This window comes from Trachemys scripta, chromosome 2 (assembly GCF_013100865.1).
Source record: "Trachemys scripta elegans isolate TJP31775 chromosome 2, CAS_Tse_1.0, whole genome shotgun sequence".
NCBI lineage: Eukaryota > Metazoa > Chordata > Testudines > Emydidae > Trachemys > Trachemys scripta.
Genome location: NC_048299.1, coordinates 171,686,693 through 171,704,644, shown reverse-complemented (window position 1 = coordinate 171,704,644; position 17,952 = coordinate 171,686,693). Strand labels below are relative to the sequence as shown.

The 17,952-nt window shown below is 41.5% G+C and overlaps 2 protein-coding genes across 2 annotated transcripts in view; one reads left to right on the top strand and one right to left on the bottom strand.

Annotated features, from left to right (window-relative positions):
- The window catches only part of SYCP2L (synaptonemal complex protein 2 like), a 51,314-nt gene extending 47,827 nt beyond the window's left edge, over positions 1 to 3,487 (bottom strand). Inside the window, exons 1-3 of the mRNA XM_034759561.1 lie at positions 3,479 to 3,487; positions 1,356 to 1,421; positions 61 to 198 (exon numbers count right to left, since the gene is read on the bottom strand). Coding sequence (XP_034615452.1) covers positions 61 to 198; positions 1,356 to 1,421; positions 3,479 to 3,487 — 213 coding nt within the window. The remainder of the gene's footprint in view (positions 1 to 60; positions 199 to 1,355; positions 1,422 to 3,478) is intronic.
- Positions 3,488 to 9,227: 5,740 nt separating this feature from the next.
- On the top strand, positions 9,228 to 17,752 carry GCM2 (glial cells missing transcription factor 2). Its single transcript, XM_034759427.1, has 5 exons — positions 9,228 to 9,317; positions 12,806 to 13,058; positions 13,896 to 14,008; positions 16,497 to 16,622; positions 16,874 to 17,752. Exons 1-5 carry the CDS (start codon positions 9,228 to 9,230, stop codon positions 17,750 to 17,752), a joined length of 1,461 nt encoding a protein of 486 aa, XP_034615318.1.
- The last annotated feature ends 200 nt before the right edge of the window (positions 17,753 to 17,952 follow it).

The window sequence follows — 17,952 nt, the reverse complement described above, 5'->3', positions numbered from 1 at the left end:
AATTATGTTAATTATTTAATTTGAGTCTTAAAATGATACAGTATAAGTTAGCCAACTTGCCTTTTTCAACACTTTGTCAAGTTGGTTAAACAATTGTTTGCTGTATTTTTGAGGAGGGTAAATTTCTTTTTCTTCAAACAGTTCATTTATTTTCTGAAATCCCTTTCCCTTAAAAGCATCAGTTATGAGTGATTCAAGCTGGGAGGAAAAACATGAAGAATGATCACTTTGAAAATAATCTTTATTCTTAAAAAAATGTAATTTATATTTCATAAACATAGCTTATCTTCCCACCTAAAGCTATTATAACAGTGCTTGTTATTTTTGGGGGGGGGGGGGAGGAAGGGGGGAGGAGAGAGAGAAGAAGGGGACTTTCAATGAGAATTAAAGCATTAGATTTTTAACTGTATACACTTCCTGTAAAAACATGGGCCTAAATTTTCAAAAGTGACTAGTGATTTGGCATGTTTCAATTTTTCAGCATTTAACTTCAGACACCTTCAAAGAACCTGATTTTCAGAGAGTGGATATTCATAATTCCTCTACTCAGCCATTTCATAACTAATTTTATCACTTCTTAGCATTCTCTAATCAAAAGATGAAGTTGAGAGTCAGTTACCTACTTGACTTGTAAATACTGCTATAAGATACCAAAATTAACTTTCGTCATCTCCATTTAAGAATTTACTTTTTTAGAAAACACTGTTTTTAATATACATCGCCCATTTGTGTGTGTGTGTGTATATATACACACACACACACACACAGCTCCACCCAAGTACATCAGATGGACTCATTAGCACTGACCCAACTGTAGGATTAGGGTCTACATTTGGCTCATACCATACTAGCCCTCTTGCTAAATGTTCTATTACAGGGGTAGGCAACCTATGGCATGTGTGCCAAAGGCGGCACGCGAGCTGATTTTCAGTGGCACCCACACGGCCCGGGTCCTGGCCACTGGTCTGGGGGGGCTCTGCATTTTAATGTCATTTTAAATGAAGCTTCTTAAACATTTTAAAAACCTTATTTGTTTGATGTAAAGTACTCATTTAATTATATATTATAGACTTATAGAAAGAGACCTTCTAAAAACATTAAAATATATTACTGGCACGCGAAACTTTAATTTAAAGTGAATAAATGAAGACTCCGCACACCACTTCTGAAAGGTTGCGGACTACTGTTCTATTAAATATACAAACTGATGGAAATGGAAAATGTATGTCATTATGTATTCACTTCTTTGACCACATAAAATTAGGAATTTGAGAGTATGTTGAAAATTAATGTATATAAGGTCATGTCAGTAATGGCTTTCAAAAGAAGGTGAAAATTTGGAGAGGGTTATTTACATAGTATTCTGTTCTGGATGCCATGTTTTCCTTTATCTCACTGCTCTGTTCTTGACTTTCTTCCTCCTTTAAATGAAAAGGGAGAAAAAGGCACTCATTGCTGCTCAAAAAGTGAAAAAATGTACTTTGTTATAAAAATCTCTTTTGATCAACTATTTTTACTTGCATGTTTTTAAGACACTATTTCAAAATTTCTCCCCATCTGTCAGATGACCATTGCTTAAAAGTAATAACTAAATCACTAACACACAATTATAAATATGGCAAGCCAAGTTCTCATTCCATTACAGATCACTCTGCAACTATTCAGTTTTACAACCAAAAATTCCAAATTCAATTATTCCCTCCCCAGCCTCAGCTCCATCATAAGAGTTTCCACAACTAGGGGAGGGAAAACTACAGCAGTTGGAACTGTAAGAATCCACCAAAACAAAGACAACCAATGTATGTGGAAGAAAAGTCTTGTTACTTATTTACAGAACCAAGGTAAGTTTTATAGTTACCATCTCCCAAATAGTGGTAAACTTTCATTTACAGAATGAATCCATATTTAAATTTTGCTCTAAACGCTACAGAAATCTTAATTAAAAAATAAAAGCCAGAAAAAGAAAGTAAACCTTCCTTAGAAGAAGCCTTGTTTCTGTAACACATGATGAAATTAACCGACCAGATGAATCCTTAGCAGCATTCAAGAAACGATACAGCCACAGTGACATTCTAATGTTGGTTTGTTTTTTTCCTTTTGGTGGCTCCATTCATCAGCAGAAAGAAAATGCTCCACAAAGGGATCAATCTTGCAACCCTTACTGAGGCAAGTAATCCCAGTATTTTCATCTTAGCTCTAAAGAGCCGAGAAGCGATGGCTAAGGAATAACGCAGGACGTTAGTTCCAGTGTGTTACAGCACCAAGGTTTTTTTCTTCTAATAAATGAACATCTGACTTACACGAACTTTAAACAGAGCCCTTTTTGTACATGTGATGTTTCCTTAGTAAAGCATTAATCAGGATTTTATTAATTATTATTAATTACTTAAGAGAAAGAATCAAGCACTGAGTTACCAGAATACTCCGGATAGTATGTAACTAGATAAACGAGAGATTTGTTGCTGAGACTCCAAAGGAAAGTAAAAATGGCTCAAGCTCTGGCTACCAGTGGCTCTCTCCTCCCTCCCTTTCCCCATCATCACAGCAGTTGGGACTCTTGAATTCAGTAGCAGATTTTAATATCCAAGGACAAACAGGGAAGAGCTTTCGGCTCTGGAATTCACTCCCCTGATTTCTTACAGAACCAAAAACTTTTGGCCTTTAGGTCACACCAAAGGCTAGACACTACATTGAGGGATAGTTTTTATTTCATAAATAGCCTTTATTGACACCATGGTTCCTGTACCATATTTTTGTTTAACCAGAGACAGATCTTTGCAGTGGGGACATGAGATGGTAAATCAACATCCTTATAGCGCAGCCCAAGAGAGCCGGGGGACAAAGTTGCAGTTAAAACTGCGTGGGGTAGCATGCCTACAAGGATCCTTCGTTGCCTTTGAGGGGCGGGGGAAAGAGAGAAGAAGAGTATGATTTGAAAGGGATGAACAACAGGGATCAGACCTTAAAACCATACCACTGGATAGACACCGAGGGTTGGGGGCGATGTGCTAATCGATTTTAAAGCCAGTTAGAGCTAGAGAATAAAACTGGCTTTAGATTTAAGGTGACCTAACCCTGGGTTTTGAGTGTGGACTAGTCCCAGTTGAGCAGGGAACCTGACATAAGTCTGGGCAGAACTAGAGCCCCTTTCCTAGGCAAAGGGAACTAAGAGCAAAGGAAGGGAATTGGAGAGGGGCCCAGGGCAGAAGGCCGGTCCCTTTTGCACTTGAGAGGAGGAGACTTGGAGAAGTAAGACTCCCCTTTACCTGCCACAAGAGGCAAGGGACAGCCCCATGGAGAGGTGGGAAGAGGAAGGAGAGAGAGAACGAACACCTCCCGCCCCGCCAAACAGGAATAGGGGGAGAAGAGATTGGAGGGAGAAATATAAGCCACAGTCAGCTAGGGAACTAGAGAAGCTGATCCATGGGGCAGGGACAAGGCCATTTCCCCAGCTCGATCTCCGGCACCGCTCACTTACCTTCAACATGGTGCAAATCCCCGTAAAAGGGAAGAGGCGACCATAAGCCACCCAGCTGCACCCTTAATGAGACGCCGAGCAGCCCTCGTGTACTGCCCAGGTGCAGCTGGTTATGGAGCTCGGGGCGCCCCCTGCCTCGCTCGAGGGAACAGGGACCCAGTCCCGGGAAAGGGGAGCCCAGAGAGAATCCGCGTTGGGAGATCTGAGGGCGCTTCTCGCTACTGAGCGTATCTCCAGCCTGACTAGCGGGCATGGCGCTTTACGCTCCTCCAGAGGGGTAGGACTGGAGACCAACCCCGGGGGGCTAAGCTTCTGGGAGCACGCTGCGGGATCTGCATCGCAGGGAACTTGCAGCTGGGGACAGAGATCTCCTCACAGAGAACTTACAGTGAGGGCTGGTTTCCACGGGGAGGGAAGAGAATAGGCAAGAACTGAAGGGGTATTTCTCCCTTCCACTGTAGGGGTGTGTGATTTGGGGGCAGGTTCCCCTCCGCTAAGCCAAGAGGAACATGGAGGCTGCAGTAGGACTACAAGATTTGACCAATGATTTGCAAACTTGTTATATGGGGGAAGCATGGCAATTCTGTGTAATGAATTCAGCAGTATCTCAAAGTAGGTTACTAATTGTGCAATTACAGAGGTTTTGATTAACTGAGTCTTGCGCGTGGGGAGAGTTGCACAATAGAGAGCTCATGTAGATGTTACTGCACTAGCCTTTACAATGCAACCAACTCCAGAACAAGGAGCCTAAACACCAATCCTTGGCTTCAATGGGACTACTCATTCATACGGAGTACTCCCAGCAGTTAATTGGCGGAAGAGGCCCATGGATTTGTAATTATATTGGTTCTGAAGAACTACTGATCAAACCCATGAAATATTTTGTAGGAGCAAAGCCTTCGATTTGAAAACACTTTAAGCACGTGCCTGACTTCATTTATATGGGTTCCATTGAAGCCAATGTTGAAGTAAATTTATGCAGGTGTTTAATTGAACTGATTAGGAAGAGAAACAATGAAACCGGTTCTACACAAAGAAAACAAACTGAAAAAGATGAGAAAATATTTTTGCTAATCTTTCAGTTTTAGAAACTTTAAGGGCCACGTGCAACTATACTAAATACAAAATTTGCAGACTATTTCCAAATTGATTGTGTTCTTTCAATCTGATACTAAATAAATAACACGTGAGCCCGCTTAAACTATTCAGGAGGCGCCTGAAAAGTTGTTTTGGGGTGTTTTTTTTTTTTAAGTAAAATAAATATACATTGGGCCTGATTACGCCTGTGGAAAGTGGTAAAAATGCTACCAAATAAGAGTTTTCCACTTACACTGACAATAGGTTTTACATTCACTTTGCACAGGTGCAAATGACTCCAGGGGCGCAAGGCAGTGGCGAACCACGCGCCTTAATTACAACTATTTCACCTGTTATATGTGCTCCGCAGGGAGAACAGTCTCGCCACATTTTCACGGGCACTTCCATTCTGTAGCATTATGTTCTTTTGAATGACTGCTCAGTGCTTCCCTTCAATGATATGATCATGCGAGGGCGAGTAAGTGCTTGACATTTAAACCAAAACCAACAGGAATTAACGATCCACTCCTTCCTGGACAGATCTTCTCAGTCCCCTCAGCCGCCTAACAAAGCGTCTGGCCCGCAGCCCAGCTCAATCCACGGGAGCCCAGGGCAATCTGTGCCTGACGTCTCAGGGCATTCCCTGTGGATGGAGTTGCTCTGAAGGCTTCTCCCCCTGACATTCCATCTCAAGGGGATTGGGTCCTCAGTACAAGGGGCTCTGCTGTAAAGTTAGGGCAGACTCAGACACCAATAACTTTTCCTTGGGCTCCCTACGGCATCGGCCGTGAACTTGCTTGGTCCCCTGAGAGGATTTTCCACGATTCTAAAGCCACTAGCACTAGAGACAACTGACCTTCCCTCCCTCCCAGGACAGTTGAAACTGCAACGAATACTTCTCCAAGTGGGGCTAGGAGGGGCTCTCTGACCCGCATTGTTTTGGATCCAGCCCTTCTTCCGTTAATCAATGGGCGCTTTGCTATTGACGTCAATTTCTTGGCGTGTGGAAATTGCCTGGTTAAGAAAGAACGTTCTTATGAGCCTTAACTCTGGCAAAAACACCATTGACTTCACTGGAGAGTTTTGCCCGTGGAAAGATGGCTGGCATCTGCTACAAATGCTTCGCTACCGCTGGCAATTCCAGCCCGGGAAGGTTATGCTGAACGTGTCAAGTATCAAGCGGTAGCCGTGTTAGTCTGTATCCACAAAAACAACAAGGAGTCTGGTGGCTCCTTAAAGACTAACAGATTTATTTGGGCATAAGCTTTCCTGCGTAAAAAAAACACTTCTTTAGATGTATGGAGTGAAAATTACAGATGCAGGCATTACAATTCTTTCCCTAATCTCTGTCAGATTTCAGGAAAGAAAATGTCTCTTGAATCCATTAAGGGAGGGAACCGGGGCCTTTTCTGCAATGGAGAAGGAAGAGTCTCCTTGCAGATCGCAATTATTTTTGTGTGAAAAATATTACACAACCCCCAAAGTTTTATACAGCTAAAAGGACACACACTAAACAGTTGAACAAAGTAGTTAATGGGATTTTGGGGGGGTGCCGTTGTGAGCAGAAGAGGAGAAACGGGACCCTTGCTGGCTTCAGGATTTATTTCCCGATGTAAAGGAAGAAGGGAACTTCTATTAAATTAAGGCGAACATTTTGTATATTTCACAGGTGAACGAAAGAGGAACCTAGTCAGCGATTCGGAAATTCTGTGGCAAGGCACACACTCCTTTCACGTACTGTAGGAACGCAGATGTCCAATTTCTTTCCAGCTGAAAGACAGGGCTGCCCAGAAGATTCACGGGGTCTGGGGGCCAAACCAATTTTGGGGGCCCCTTCCATAAAAAAAGTTGCAATACGATAGAATACTACATTCTCGTTGGGGCCCCTGTGGGGCCCGGGGCAAATTGCCCCACTTGCCCCCCCTCTGGGCGGCCCTGCTAAAAGCTAAAGCTGGCTTCCAATGTCTTGCCACATCTCCATAATATTAAGCGACAACAATGTTTTACTTATTAGGTTCGCTAATGAAAGAGTCAAAATAAAAAGTTATTTCTTTAAATCACACCAAATATTGTCATGCTTCAATCAGACAAGTTCCACTGCAGAAGCTGCTACACGTTGATGAAAGTAGTCGTTATTTTATTTCGTAATGTAGAGTAATGTAACCATTTCGAATAAGTGTGTGTAGAAAGGGCACAAATACGAATAGCACAACAAATTAATTCGTAAGAGCAGCATGTTTTTTTGGTATATATGCATAAAGCTAAAGAACAATAGGCTACATCATAGTTATAAGTATCACCCCCAAGCGGTCTTTTCAGATCATAACAAACTTGTTTAGACATATTTGAAATTAGAGGTTAGTGATCTGGATTTCTTTAATAAGTGCTAGTTGTGTCAAGCTGCAAATAGTGATATATCGTGCAAAATAAAGGTTCAATCCTGGACTCATTGAAATCAACGGTAAAACTCCCATTGATTTCAATGGTGCAGGATTAGGCCTTTAGTACTGTGTCCGTTTATATTTTCGGAAAGCACCTCCGGATAAATGAGGATACAGACAGCCGCTTGCGTGATTTTGTGTCTCGGGGACACTGCAGCGGAGATGAGCAGCAACTTGGTTCCTGCATCTGGAACCTCTGAGTAGCTGCAACCACACAACAGAAAAGGCAAATCCACTCGAGCAAGATTCCCATCGGTTTCCATGAGAATTTTGCCTGAGGAACGATCGCAGGATGAGTTGGCTCTGCTAAATAGGAAGATATCCGCAATCGCAGACCTAGTTCCTTTACAAACTGTATCCCGCAGCAGCTACAAAAATGATCACCTGCACTGTGGGAAAAAGAAAACTATTGCATTTAATTGTGCTTGGAAATAAGTAAGGAATACATTGTCAAACAATGATTTCAGCTGATGCGTGTTCTTGAAATAGGGTGGTTTATTGTATAGCTCTGGTGCCCTGTTACCCGAGAAGAAGTGAGTATGTTTCACCTGCATCCATTCTTCTCTGATTTTCATTAGGAGGCTTGACTGGATGGAACTTGGGATAAATAGATTTGCAATGTAGATTCCAGCCGTGTTTAGCAGATAGAACTCCAAGTTTCACACACGACGCGGGTAAACAGCAGCTACTCCACAAACTCAGGGGAAAGTGAAGTGGAATTATTTTTGTAGTGCCGAATTTTAAACAACCACAAAGTGTTTTTAGCTGCTGCTGAATTCGATAGCAGTAGCTAGAGAGGAGACTCAGAACCTAGCGATTGATCGAAACATCTTCCCATGTACCATACCCGAAGGCTTGGAGGAGCATAGGTGTATCATGCCCTCCTGAAATTACAGGGCTGGATAAGAATCAGGCAGTTTTTGCTACAAGATCAGCAAAAATGCAGCTCTGTAGAGTTTGCACATATGTAATCTCGTGCCTTTTGCACTGATTCTAGCATGCAGGTACTTTTAGAAGCCCCCCCCCGCCTCCCCTCCGCGACATAAATCATGATCGGAACCACTGTGTGCACAATATATAGAACATATTGTCTTACTGGGGAGGCAAAACTTTGGACACTTGCTACTTGCCTCACTCAGAACTGTAGACCAAATGAATAAGGCTTGATCTAAAACCGAGAGACAAGCTGTGATCTTGGTTATTTAGTATAGCCTTAAACTCATTATTGTCCTTCATGTCTCATTTCTAGAAATCAGACGGGGAGGGGGAGGATGAAATTTCATACAGTAGCAGTATATTAGTTGTCAACTTTTAGGACCGTTTCGGAGGTTCATTCATTCTGCATTATTTATCGGAGTAAAAACTCCCACTGATGCAAGTAAAGGTGCCTGCCAGATTTCAGGACTGTGCTGTGAATGGGGAACGCCTTTCCGTTTGCCTTCCAGCTGTGTTTTAGAGTTAGTCTTGCCCTAAGCCTGGTATCAAAACAGAATAGATAAAAAATAAAATACTTGTGGAAGTAGCTTCGTGTTTTCATCCTGCCACTCATAGGCGCTGCATTCAAAGCCTCCCTTCGAAGGTGCGCCTGGAGAGGACTGTAAAACCAATTGTCCAGGTGTGACTATCACCCGTAAGCCGTTATTCGGCCCTGTCAGTGGAGATGGTTGCGCTCTTGGCTAAACACAGGGTGATTACAAACCAAAGCGGCCTGCGCGCTGACCTTGAGGACTGGGACTGATTTTGCAATATTGTAGTGCTTCTGCTGCCCCCTTTTGCCTTTGCGGCTGGCTCTGGTTGTCCAGTGACTCGGTGTTCAAGTGTCTCGGATTTCCAAACTTTTCCTTCGCGCTCAGTGACTAGACTGGAGGAGTCGGCCTTGAAACAAAGCAACCCCCCCGCCCCTCCTGCGTTTAACACAGAGCAGCTATGTGGGAGGGAGATGGACAGGGCAAGCCGGGAGACTGTCTCACATCCAGGCATAAAAGCGGGAATCAAAGGGCGGAGCAGGAGCAGGAGCTGCCCGCTCCTTTCAGCACCGCTGTCCCGGACAGGGCAAAGCGCGAGCACTGCACGTGCCTGCTAAACTCAGCGCCTTGGCCAAGCAGTAGCTGCCCCGCGCGCCGCTTCTCCTTTGCCATTCGGTGTCTGTTAAGTCCTCCTCCCGTTTTCAGACTCTTGCTGCGTAGCGTCCCGGAGCAGAGGGGGCAGCTCCCTGCCAGCCGATGGTGAACATGTCCAGGGGCCCCCTGGAAGACTCGGACTGCGTGTGCTCCTACGGGATGAAGCTAACCTGGGATATCAATGACCCCAAACTGCCTCAGGTAGGAGGGAGAGAAAGGTGGTTGCTGCTGTGGGTTGGGGGAGCAGGGATTTGATCTCTCACGGCGATGCTCTTCGCTCGGCTGTAGCCAGCCCAGAATGAATGAGGGACCACTGCCCCAACTGAGCAGCTAATATTTGCCTATACAGAATTCAAGCACTTCTTTAAAGCTAACAAGGACATGCTTCAGAACTGTACAGCCTGGTCCCGTGGCTGCCTCGGGGCACTGAGAAGTCCCATGCACAGGAGACGTAGATTCTGGACTCCGGAGTAAAGGTTTTAATAAAACTGGTTAAAACTCAGAGTTTGTCTCATATTGGCAAATTAGATCGGTGAGGTTAAGTGGACTGGGGAATCGGAATGTAGACAACCAGGAATCTGAAATTGTAAAGGAAAGAAACCAAAATTATTCTTCTGCTATGTTTGTTTGCTCAATGGTTTTGGTCTTTGTGGTTTCTGAAATTTGTCAGAAAAGAAACGAGATCTCAGAGTGATCGCTATAGTTTAATTCTGTGGTAACAAGAAATTATAAGATAGACTGTGTATGTTTGAATAGTTTTGTGCCTGGTCATATCATTGTATATTTATCGACTACTTTACTTAGACTGGTATAGACTGAGAAAGACAAGGGTAATATCTTTTATTGGACCAACTTCTGTTGGTGAAAGAGACATGATTTCCAACTACAGAGCCTACGAAAGGTACTCAGAAGCGCCCAGCTCAATACAAGGTGGGGCATACTGTTAAGCATGCGGATATCAACTGCTGATTTCTTGAGAATGATGGGGGACAGTCATATTTTAATCCTTTATAATTATACTCAGATACTTCCATATATATTTAAGTGATTAGAAAACATTTATGAGTGCCATAGAAAGCCCCCCTTAAAATAAGTTTAAAATTAGCTATTACTGTAGGTCCAGTGGCGAAATGGTTCTCAAGGGTTCCCAGACCAATGTTAAAACAGAAACAAAGTTTCAGGATCCTCTTCCCACCTAGCTATAAAGAAAGGGAGGCTAGTCTCAACCTCCCTGAAACCTGTTTTAGACAGACAGACACACACGCACGCACGCTGTGGTTGCGCCCCCAAGTATGAGAGCTCATGCAACAGGGGATGAAGCTGGAAGAAGAGATTTCCTGACTTTACCTACCCAAAATCCCTTTTAGCCTCAGAACTTTCAGTATTTGATTGGATTCTAAAGAATATAAAGTAGGCTTTGTTATATAATTCAAAAACTAATGGTTTGGAGAATGTTTTCTGCTGAGGAAGAATTCAGTAGTATGGAGCATTAAGAGCCTGATTCTGCGAAAGATTACTCGCACAAGGAGTCCCATTGAAATCAATGAGACTACTCAGGTGACATTTACTTCACTGGGATTCCATGCCTCAATAAAGTTGCTTTTGTGCATACATTTTTGCAGTATCAGGACCTCAATGTCCAAGTTACAAGTACAGAGTGAGAGTTTAAAACCATTGATTTGCATTGTTATAAAAGACAACGTATGCATTCCTGGTTTCATTCAAATCAATGGCAAAACTCCCATCAATTTCAATGGTGCCAGGATTTCACCTCATTTATTGCTCCATGGAATAGAGGGGTTATGGAGAAGAATTTTAAGGCTTTCCGTATTCACGCAGTAGGTTTATCTGGCAAATCAGAAATTGATTCTGGTGATTCAAAAAATCTTCTCTAATGGACCTTATGATACAACATAAGTTAAAACATTCTCTCCAAATCCTTAAATTTTTCAGAAACTGCCTTGCTTGACTCTTCAATTATGCAGGCAATTGGAAACTGTAAAAGGTACTTCAATCTAATACAGGGGAAAAAATCATATATTCCTGCACATGGCTAAAGTAATACAATCACAGGATTGAAAAAAAATAATGAATTTAAGAGCTTAGTTTATATTTTTTGGAATTACAGTTTCATTATAGCCTCTGAGGAAGTTGAGTGTTGTGATGAATGAGAGGAAACACTTCCATTTTCAAATGTAAAATGATATCTTGATAGAGACAAGGTAGGTGAGGTAATATCTTTTATTGAACCAACTTCTGTTGGTGGAAGATACAAGCTTTCCAGCTGCACAGAGCTCTTCTTCAGATCCTGGGAAGGAAGCAGAGTGTCTGAGCTAAATATCTTGATGTCCATCATTGCTTATAGAACAATTAGTAATAAAAGTCGGACTTGACAGATGATGATTTGAACAGCTCTGGATGAATTATTTATTTTTCCTTTTTAAATCTTAGCTGCCTTTGACATCTCCTTGTTAGCAGATGGTGTCTATCATTCAAATAATGTAAAATGTTTTACAAGTTTGTTGAATTGTCTAGTGGTTTAATGGATTCTAATATTTAATACATCATTCAGGATTTTTAAATAATGGTTTAGCCCCCCAATAGCTTGTTTCTTTTAAAATCTATTTTTTAGTCCCTAAAGCTTGTCAATTAATCATTTGAGCTTCAATTCTGCAAACACTCATGGACAAGTTTAATTTCATGCACATGTGTAGTCCCATTGCGTATACTGGGGGATCACTTACAGGCATAAAGTTAAGCAAATGACTGAGTTTTGCAGGATCAGGATCTTACTTTTCTTTACTGGCTATAACAAAGAAAATAGTTTTAAAAAAACCCTCTTTCATTCTATCATTTTTCTAATAAATTACATTTTGGTTGGCAACTCTTTGAAAGCAAGTCTTAATATCCCAATTTCAAAACATGCTTCTTTTAAGCTATATTGAGCATATTCCACAAATATATATTATTTATACTTATAATCAATTAACATTATTTTGGTGACGGGTCTATTCAAGTCTTATTAAATACATTATAAGAAATAGTGACATAACCAAAACTTTTACTCAGAATATTTCTGGTTTTTATTAATCTATAAATCCTAAATCCTGAAATGGGTACAGCATAAGAGAATGAGAGCTGGATTCTATTTGTCCTTGTGCATCAAACTGTTTATTAAGTTCCTGTTGCCGGCCAATCAGTTACAACTGTGTAAACCAAAGAGTTTTTCTATCGCAAAGGTGTCACTGATCACAGACAGTTTTATTATTGGTGGAGTTGGGCAAGATGGAAGGAGCCCAGTTTGATTCTCACAACCCAGATTGAGTTTACAGGGCTGGCAGTTTTTTAAAAAAATTCTTTTTGCTTGTAAATTGAGCACATTTGATTTAGAGTTATTGAGCGGCATTGGACATGGAACCCGACAATGTTATTTTTACAGGATTATGTTTTAGAATAGAGCTGTGCTTTAAGGACAGTATTATTTCCTTTTGTTGTTCTAAGCTTACTGCTCTTTAACTTCCTCAGGTAACTTCTTGTTATGTATAATGGGACAGGATAAAAAGGATAGACTGAGTAGTTTTTACTGTGCTGAGGTACTCTGTTAATACGTTCTCATTCTTTCTTGCTGGTCTCCACTTCCCCCTTCCTTTCTATTGTTGCCCCTCTCCCCTAACCCAACTGTGGTACAGGAGCCCAAGCACTTTGATGGCTTCCAGGAGTGGCCAGATGGCTATGTGCGATTTATCTACTCTGTCGAGGAAAAGAATGCACAGCGGCATCTCAGCGGCTGGGCCATGCGCAACACCAATAACCACAACTGCCAGATCCTCAAGAAGTCCTGCCTTGGAGTGGTGGTTTGTGCCAGGAACTGCATGCTGCCGGATGGTACCAGGCTGCAGCTCCGACCTGCTATCTGTGACAAGGCCCGCCAGAAGCAACAAAGTGAGAGAAGTCTGAGGGGTGGGATTCCAAATTAACCTACTGTAATTCCCACTCACAGACAGAGCTGGCTTATCCTGCTCTTATTATTAGTGGCAAAGAGGATGTAAAGCAGTCGCTCCAAATTTCAAAAATGTGTGTGTCTGGTAAAGGGTCCAGCAGAGATGGGCCTACATAATGGACTCAGATTTAAATCTAAACATCCCTGATGTCCAAAGTGAATATATCAAGTATTCATCTCGAGTCCATTAGTATACACTGTATATACTCGTTCATAAGCCGAATATTTTTGGTAAAAAGTGACGCATCAAAGAGCGGGGGTCGGCTTATAAACGGGTCTACACCAAAATTTGATGATTTTAAACTCTATGGAATCATTGAATTGAATATCTAATACATTGTTGTTTTGTGGTGTGCCACTTCCCGCAGCTCCCATTGGCTGGGAACAGTGAACCGCAGCCACAGGGAGCTGAGGGACTCCGTGCCTGCAGCTGTTCCAAGTAAACAAAACATCCCACCAGCGGCTTACCCTGATGGGCTGGGAGCCAAAGTTTGCTGACCCCTGAAATATAGGATCAGCTTATGAAAGGGTCATACAGTTTTAGCTATTTTTACCTAACCATCTTGGGGGGCTTGGCTTATAAACGAATGGGCTAATGAACGAGTATATACGGTAGTTCAGCTGTGCTTCTTAGTGTACCTTATATTGTTTGAGTATTATACTTTGATTTGGAGTTTAATTGAAGGATCAGTTATAGAGTGGTTGAACCTGACGGTGTTCTCAGCTGATTTCTCCATTTTAACCATGCTCTTCAATACTGGCCTTATCTGATTTCACAGAGAAAGTCTGTCCAAACTGTAACTCAGCGCTAGAGATAATTCCTTGCCGGGGACACAGTGGCTACCCAGTCACTAACTTTTGGAGGCTTGATGGCAAGGCAATATTTTTCCAGGTAAGATATAAATAGTCCTTAAACTTACCTTACTTCTTATTATTGCTATGGATTTATAAAAGCTCTTGATGAATATTACACACAATTACAAGCATGAGGCTTGTTCTTTCCTTCACACATTTCTTACAATAGAATTTCATTAAAGGCCTAATGCTGTAGTCCTTGCACAGACAAGACTCCCAGCCCTTAACATGGGCTGAATCCCATATTACTTAAAGAAGAAACTCTCCTGCTAAATTTCATGCATAAACTGTATGGAATCAAGTAAAATGGAAGGTTTGCCTGCACAAGGACTGACCAGGATTTAAATATGTCTATTGGTTAGATTTTACCCCATTAAAAGAACTTTCATTTAATTGATTGTTTGATTAATTCACTGTGTAGGAATTAACATCAGAGGTTTATGCTTCATATTTAACTTTTACTGAATTAAGAGGAAAGTGAAAGGAAAGCTTGGCTAGTGTGGTACACTGGATAAATGTGATTACTCTGATCATGTTCCCTAAACTTCTGTGTGTTCCAAAATATTCCCTTCTGTTACTTCACAGAAGGGCAGAAACTGAAAAGCATATTTCTTTAGTAGAATAGTCACAGATTAAAAACAATTTTACTCTTTCTATTCAATACAGGGAGATTTTTATACACTATTTTAGTTATTCCTATACTTAACTTTACCTAGCTGAGTAGTGCCACTGAAGCTAATGGGACTATGCTTGTGAGAAAAGATAAGCATGAGCATAACTGTTTGCAGGACTGGGGCCTAAATCTAAAGGGACCGCTTCACTGAGGCTCATTAGTGCGGTTTGCTTTTTAAAACTTAAATGGCCTGAGTAGCATTTAGATTAAAATCCATATTTAATATGAACATTCATAAATTAAATAGCAAAATGATAGTATCCTATAGCAGATTTTTATCATTTCAGCACATGGGGATTCTTTCTTCACCAATAGGTTCATATTACAATAGTGATCATCTGGATAGGGTTCTACAATTTTTTTTTTTAAACAAGCTAAAAGCCCTTTTCTGCAAACACTTAAGCATGTAAATAGTCTCATTGATTTCAAAGAGGATCAGGATCTAAAACTAAGACAAAAATCACAACTATAGAAAGGTAGAGAAATGAAAGTTTTAGATAGAACCATAATCCTTTTAACAGAAGAGCAACTCTGGATGTCCTTCTACAGAATGCATTTCAGTTCTGCTTGAGAAGAGTTGTTTTTAAAGTAAAGAACATTTGTCAGTGAGTACAGTGCAAGCTCTTTAAAGCTGATGTATACTGTTTTAATGGTGGCTGTTATGAAGCAGAACTAAGATTTTTGAACTGCAGAACTCCTAATCTTTCCTCCCAGATCCTCTCAGCTACTCCTGAGCTCCATGGACAACATCTGTATTCTCCTTCATCCAAATCCAGAATTTTGGAGTCATATTTGACTCCTCCCTCCCTTTTCCTTCTCACCCACATGCAGGTGGTGACCAAATCCCATTGTTTAATTCTTCACAGCATCACTAATCTGCAACCTCCCTCTCCTTTCCACTCTAATGGTTAAATTACTGGCCCATGCTAAGGTCATCTCACACCTTGCACTGAAATCTTCTCCCCAGTCTTCTTTTGTTACTAACTTCACCCCTTTCCAACCCATCCATAATGCTGTTACCAAAATCATTAATCTCCCATATCACTGCAACCATGTCACCTTCTCCTTAGTATCATTTCTCTGGCTCTCCATAATGCTGCCCATCAAGTTCAAGCTTCCCAGCTTTGTTCTTAAGTCTCTTTATCCCATCTACATCTACATGTCTGAGCTGGTCCCCTTTTGTATTCCACATCAGCCACTCCCAATCCCCTTTTCCCGAAATGCCAACCTTGATACCCTCTCTGCCACATTTCCATGCTCTCTGTGTGCGGTCCCTTTTGCTTGGGATGCCCTTTCAAAATCTATTCTTCAACCTCCATCTGCACCTCACCTCGTTCATGCCTAAAAACTCACGTATACAGCATTGATTAAAATAATTCTTTACCTTGTTGTTTAAAAATAGACACAGCACACAAAACATTTGAACTCTGAAGACATCTGTCTGCTTACCTGAGTAACCATGACATCATACCTCCATAACACATGCTCCTCTATCTGTCTCCCCTTCCCAGGGGAGCTGGAACAATTTGTATAGTGGGGGTGCTGAGAGCCATTGAACCAAACTGTAAACCCTATATATAATGGAAACCACTTCAAGCCAAGGGAGTGTGGCCACACACCCCACACCCCTAGTTCCAGCACCTATGCCCCTTCCTGGTGTATGTTACACTTGTGCAATAAGTCCATTGTTTAGACTGTAAGCTGTTTGAGCATGCACTTTTCTTCTCTCTTTTCTGTGAAGCACTGAGCATTCTCGTGGGTGCTATAAAATAATAAATAACCATAAGCTTTAGTTGCCTACTTATTAATGTCTTTAGATAAGCAAATTATGAATGTGTTAACACTACTGCAGGCCAAAGGAGTCCATGACCACCCTAGACCAGAGAGTAAATCGGAGACAGAGGCAAGAAGAAGTGCCATTAAGAAACAAGTGTCCTCTTCTCACCTTTCCCAGAAAAAGAAGCTTATAGACTCGGAGGTAACTGTAGATCTGCATTTTCATTACAAAGATGGTGTAACCATGTATTGTGAGTCATACGGTATAACAAAATCCTTACAAGACACCACAGCAGCTTGCTTTGCTCCTATGCGCAGAGGGGGTTGTTAAAGCAGTGAAGAGGCTGTCAAAGCTGCAATGAGCAATAATACAAGTAAACCTATAGAGCTGTGTGTGCATGTGTACAATATTTATTTCTGGATCTCAAAGACCTGTTTTCATATTCTTTTCAGACAAAAAGGTATCATGATAGCAGTGGTCATTTCAACAATATTCATCATTTGTCATGCATGGAAGGCCCAGAAAAATTCAGTATTATTACAGACACCAGCTTCCCAATTCCAGCTCAGCCTTACCCTGCATTTCAAAATACAGACCCTTACAAAGCTACTTATGAGTCAGCCAGCTTCCAAGGGGACACGGCATCACCATTCCAAAAGTGTCCTAACCCAAGAATCTTTCTACCTAGGCCGGGGGGCTATGAATTTGAAGTTCCTAGTTATATAAATTCCAGCTCATATCCAACATTTTACAAAGATTTTGCAAATACCCCAGTGGATACAGACCCCCTTAATTTGACTGGACTTCAGTATAATGGTAATTCATTGAATGCCCATGATAAAAACTTCGATAGTGGACATAATGGGCTGAAACAAATTTTTGGGAAAACTGGTTACGGAGATAGGAGTGATTATGGACAGATTCAAGCAAATGCTAATCCCCCTTACTACAGTGGGGAATATCCTTGCAGGTATGGTAGCAATCCCTCTCCAGCTGCTACAGCTTTACAAACTGTTATCACTACAACTACTAAAGTATCCTACCAGGCCTACAAGCCCTCTGTGGTGAAGTACAGTGACAACATGTGTGAGGTAAAAAATCCTCAGAACTGTACCCATACAGCAGAAAACATCTCAGGAACTGTTTATCCAGGGATAAAGATTCAAGAAGACTGTGGTGTCATCAAACCAGCTTTGCTTTACCAGCACGATCCAGTTCCCACAAAGTCAGAACAAGTGGAGACTGTGGATACATATCAGTATGGGCCAAACCCAGGAAACAGCTGCTCTGAGCATGGACAATCATTCAGATTTGAGAGTGGTGAATACTAAATGCCATGTGTTTTAATACTAATCATGTGAATATTAAACCCTGGTGATTGGGAATTAGGGTGATCAGATAGCAAGTGTGAAAATCAGGACACTTTTTTTCAGGCTGTGGGGGGGTATAGTTGCATCTATATAAGACAAAGCCCCTAATATTGGGATGGCCCTGATAACATGGGGATGTTTGGTCATTCTATGGGGAGTCT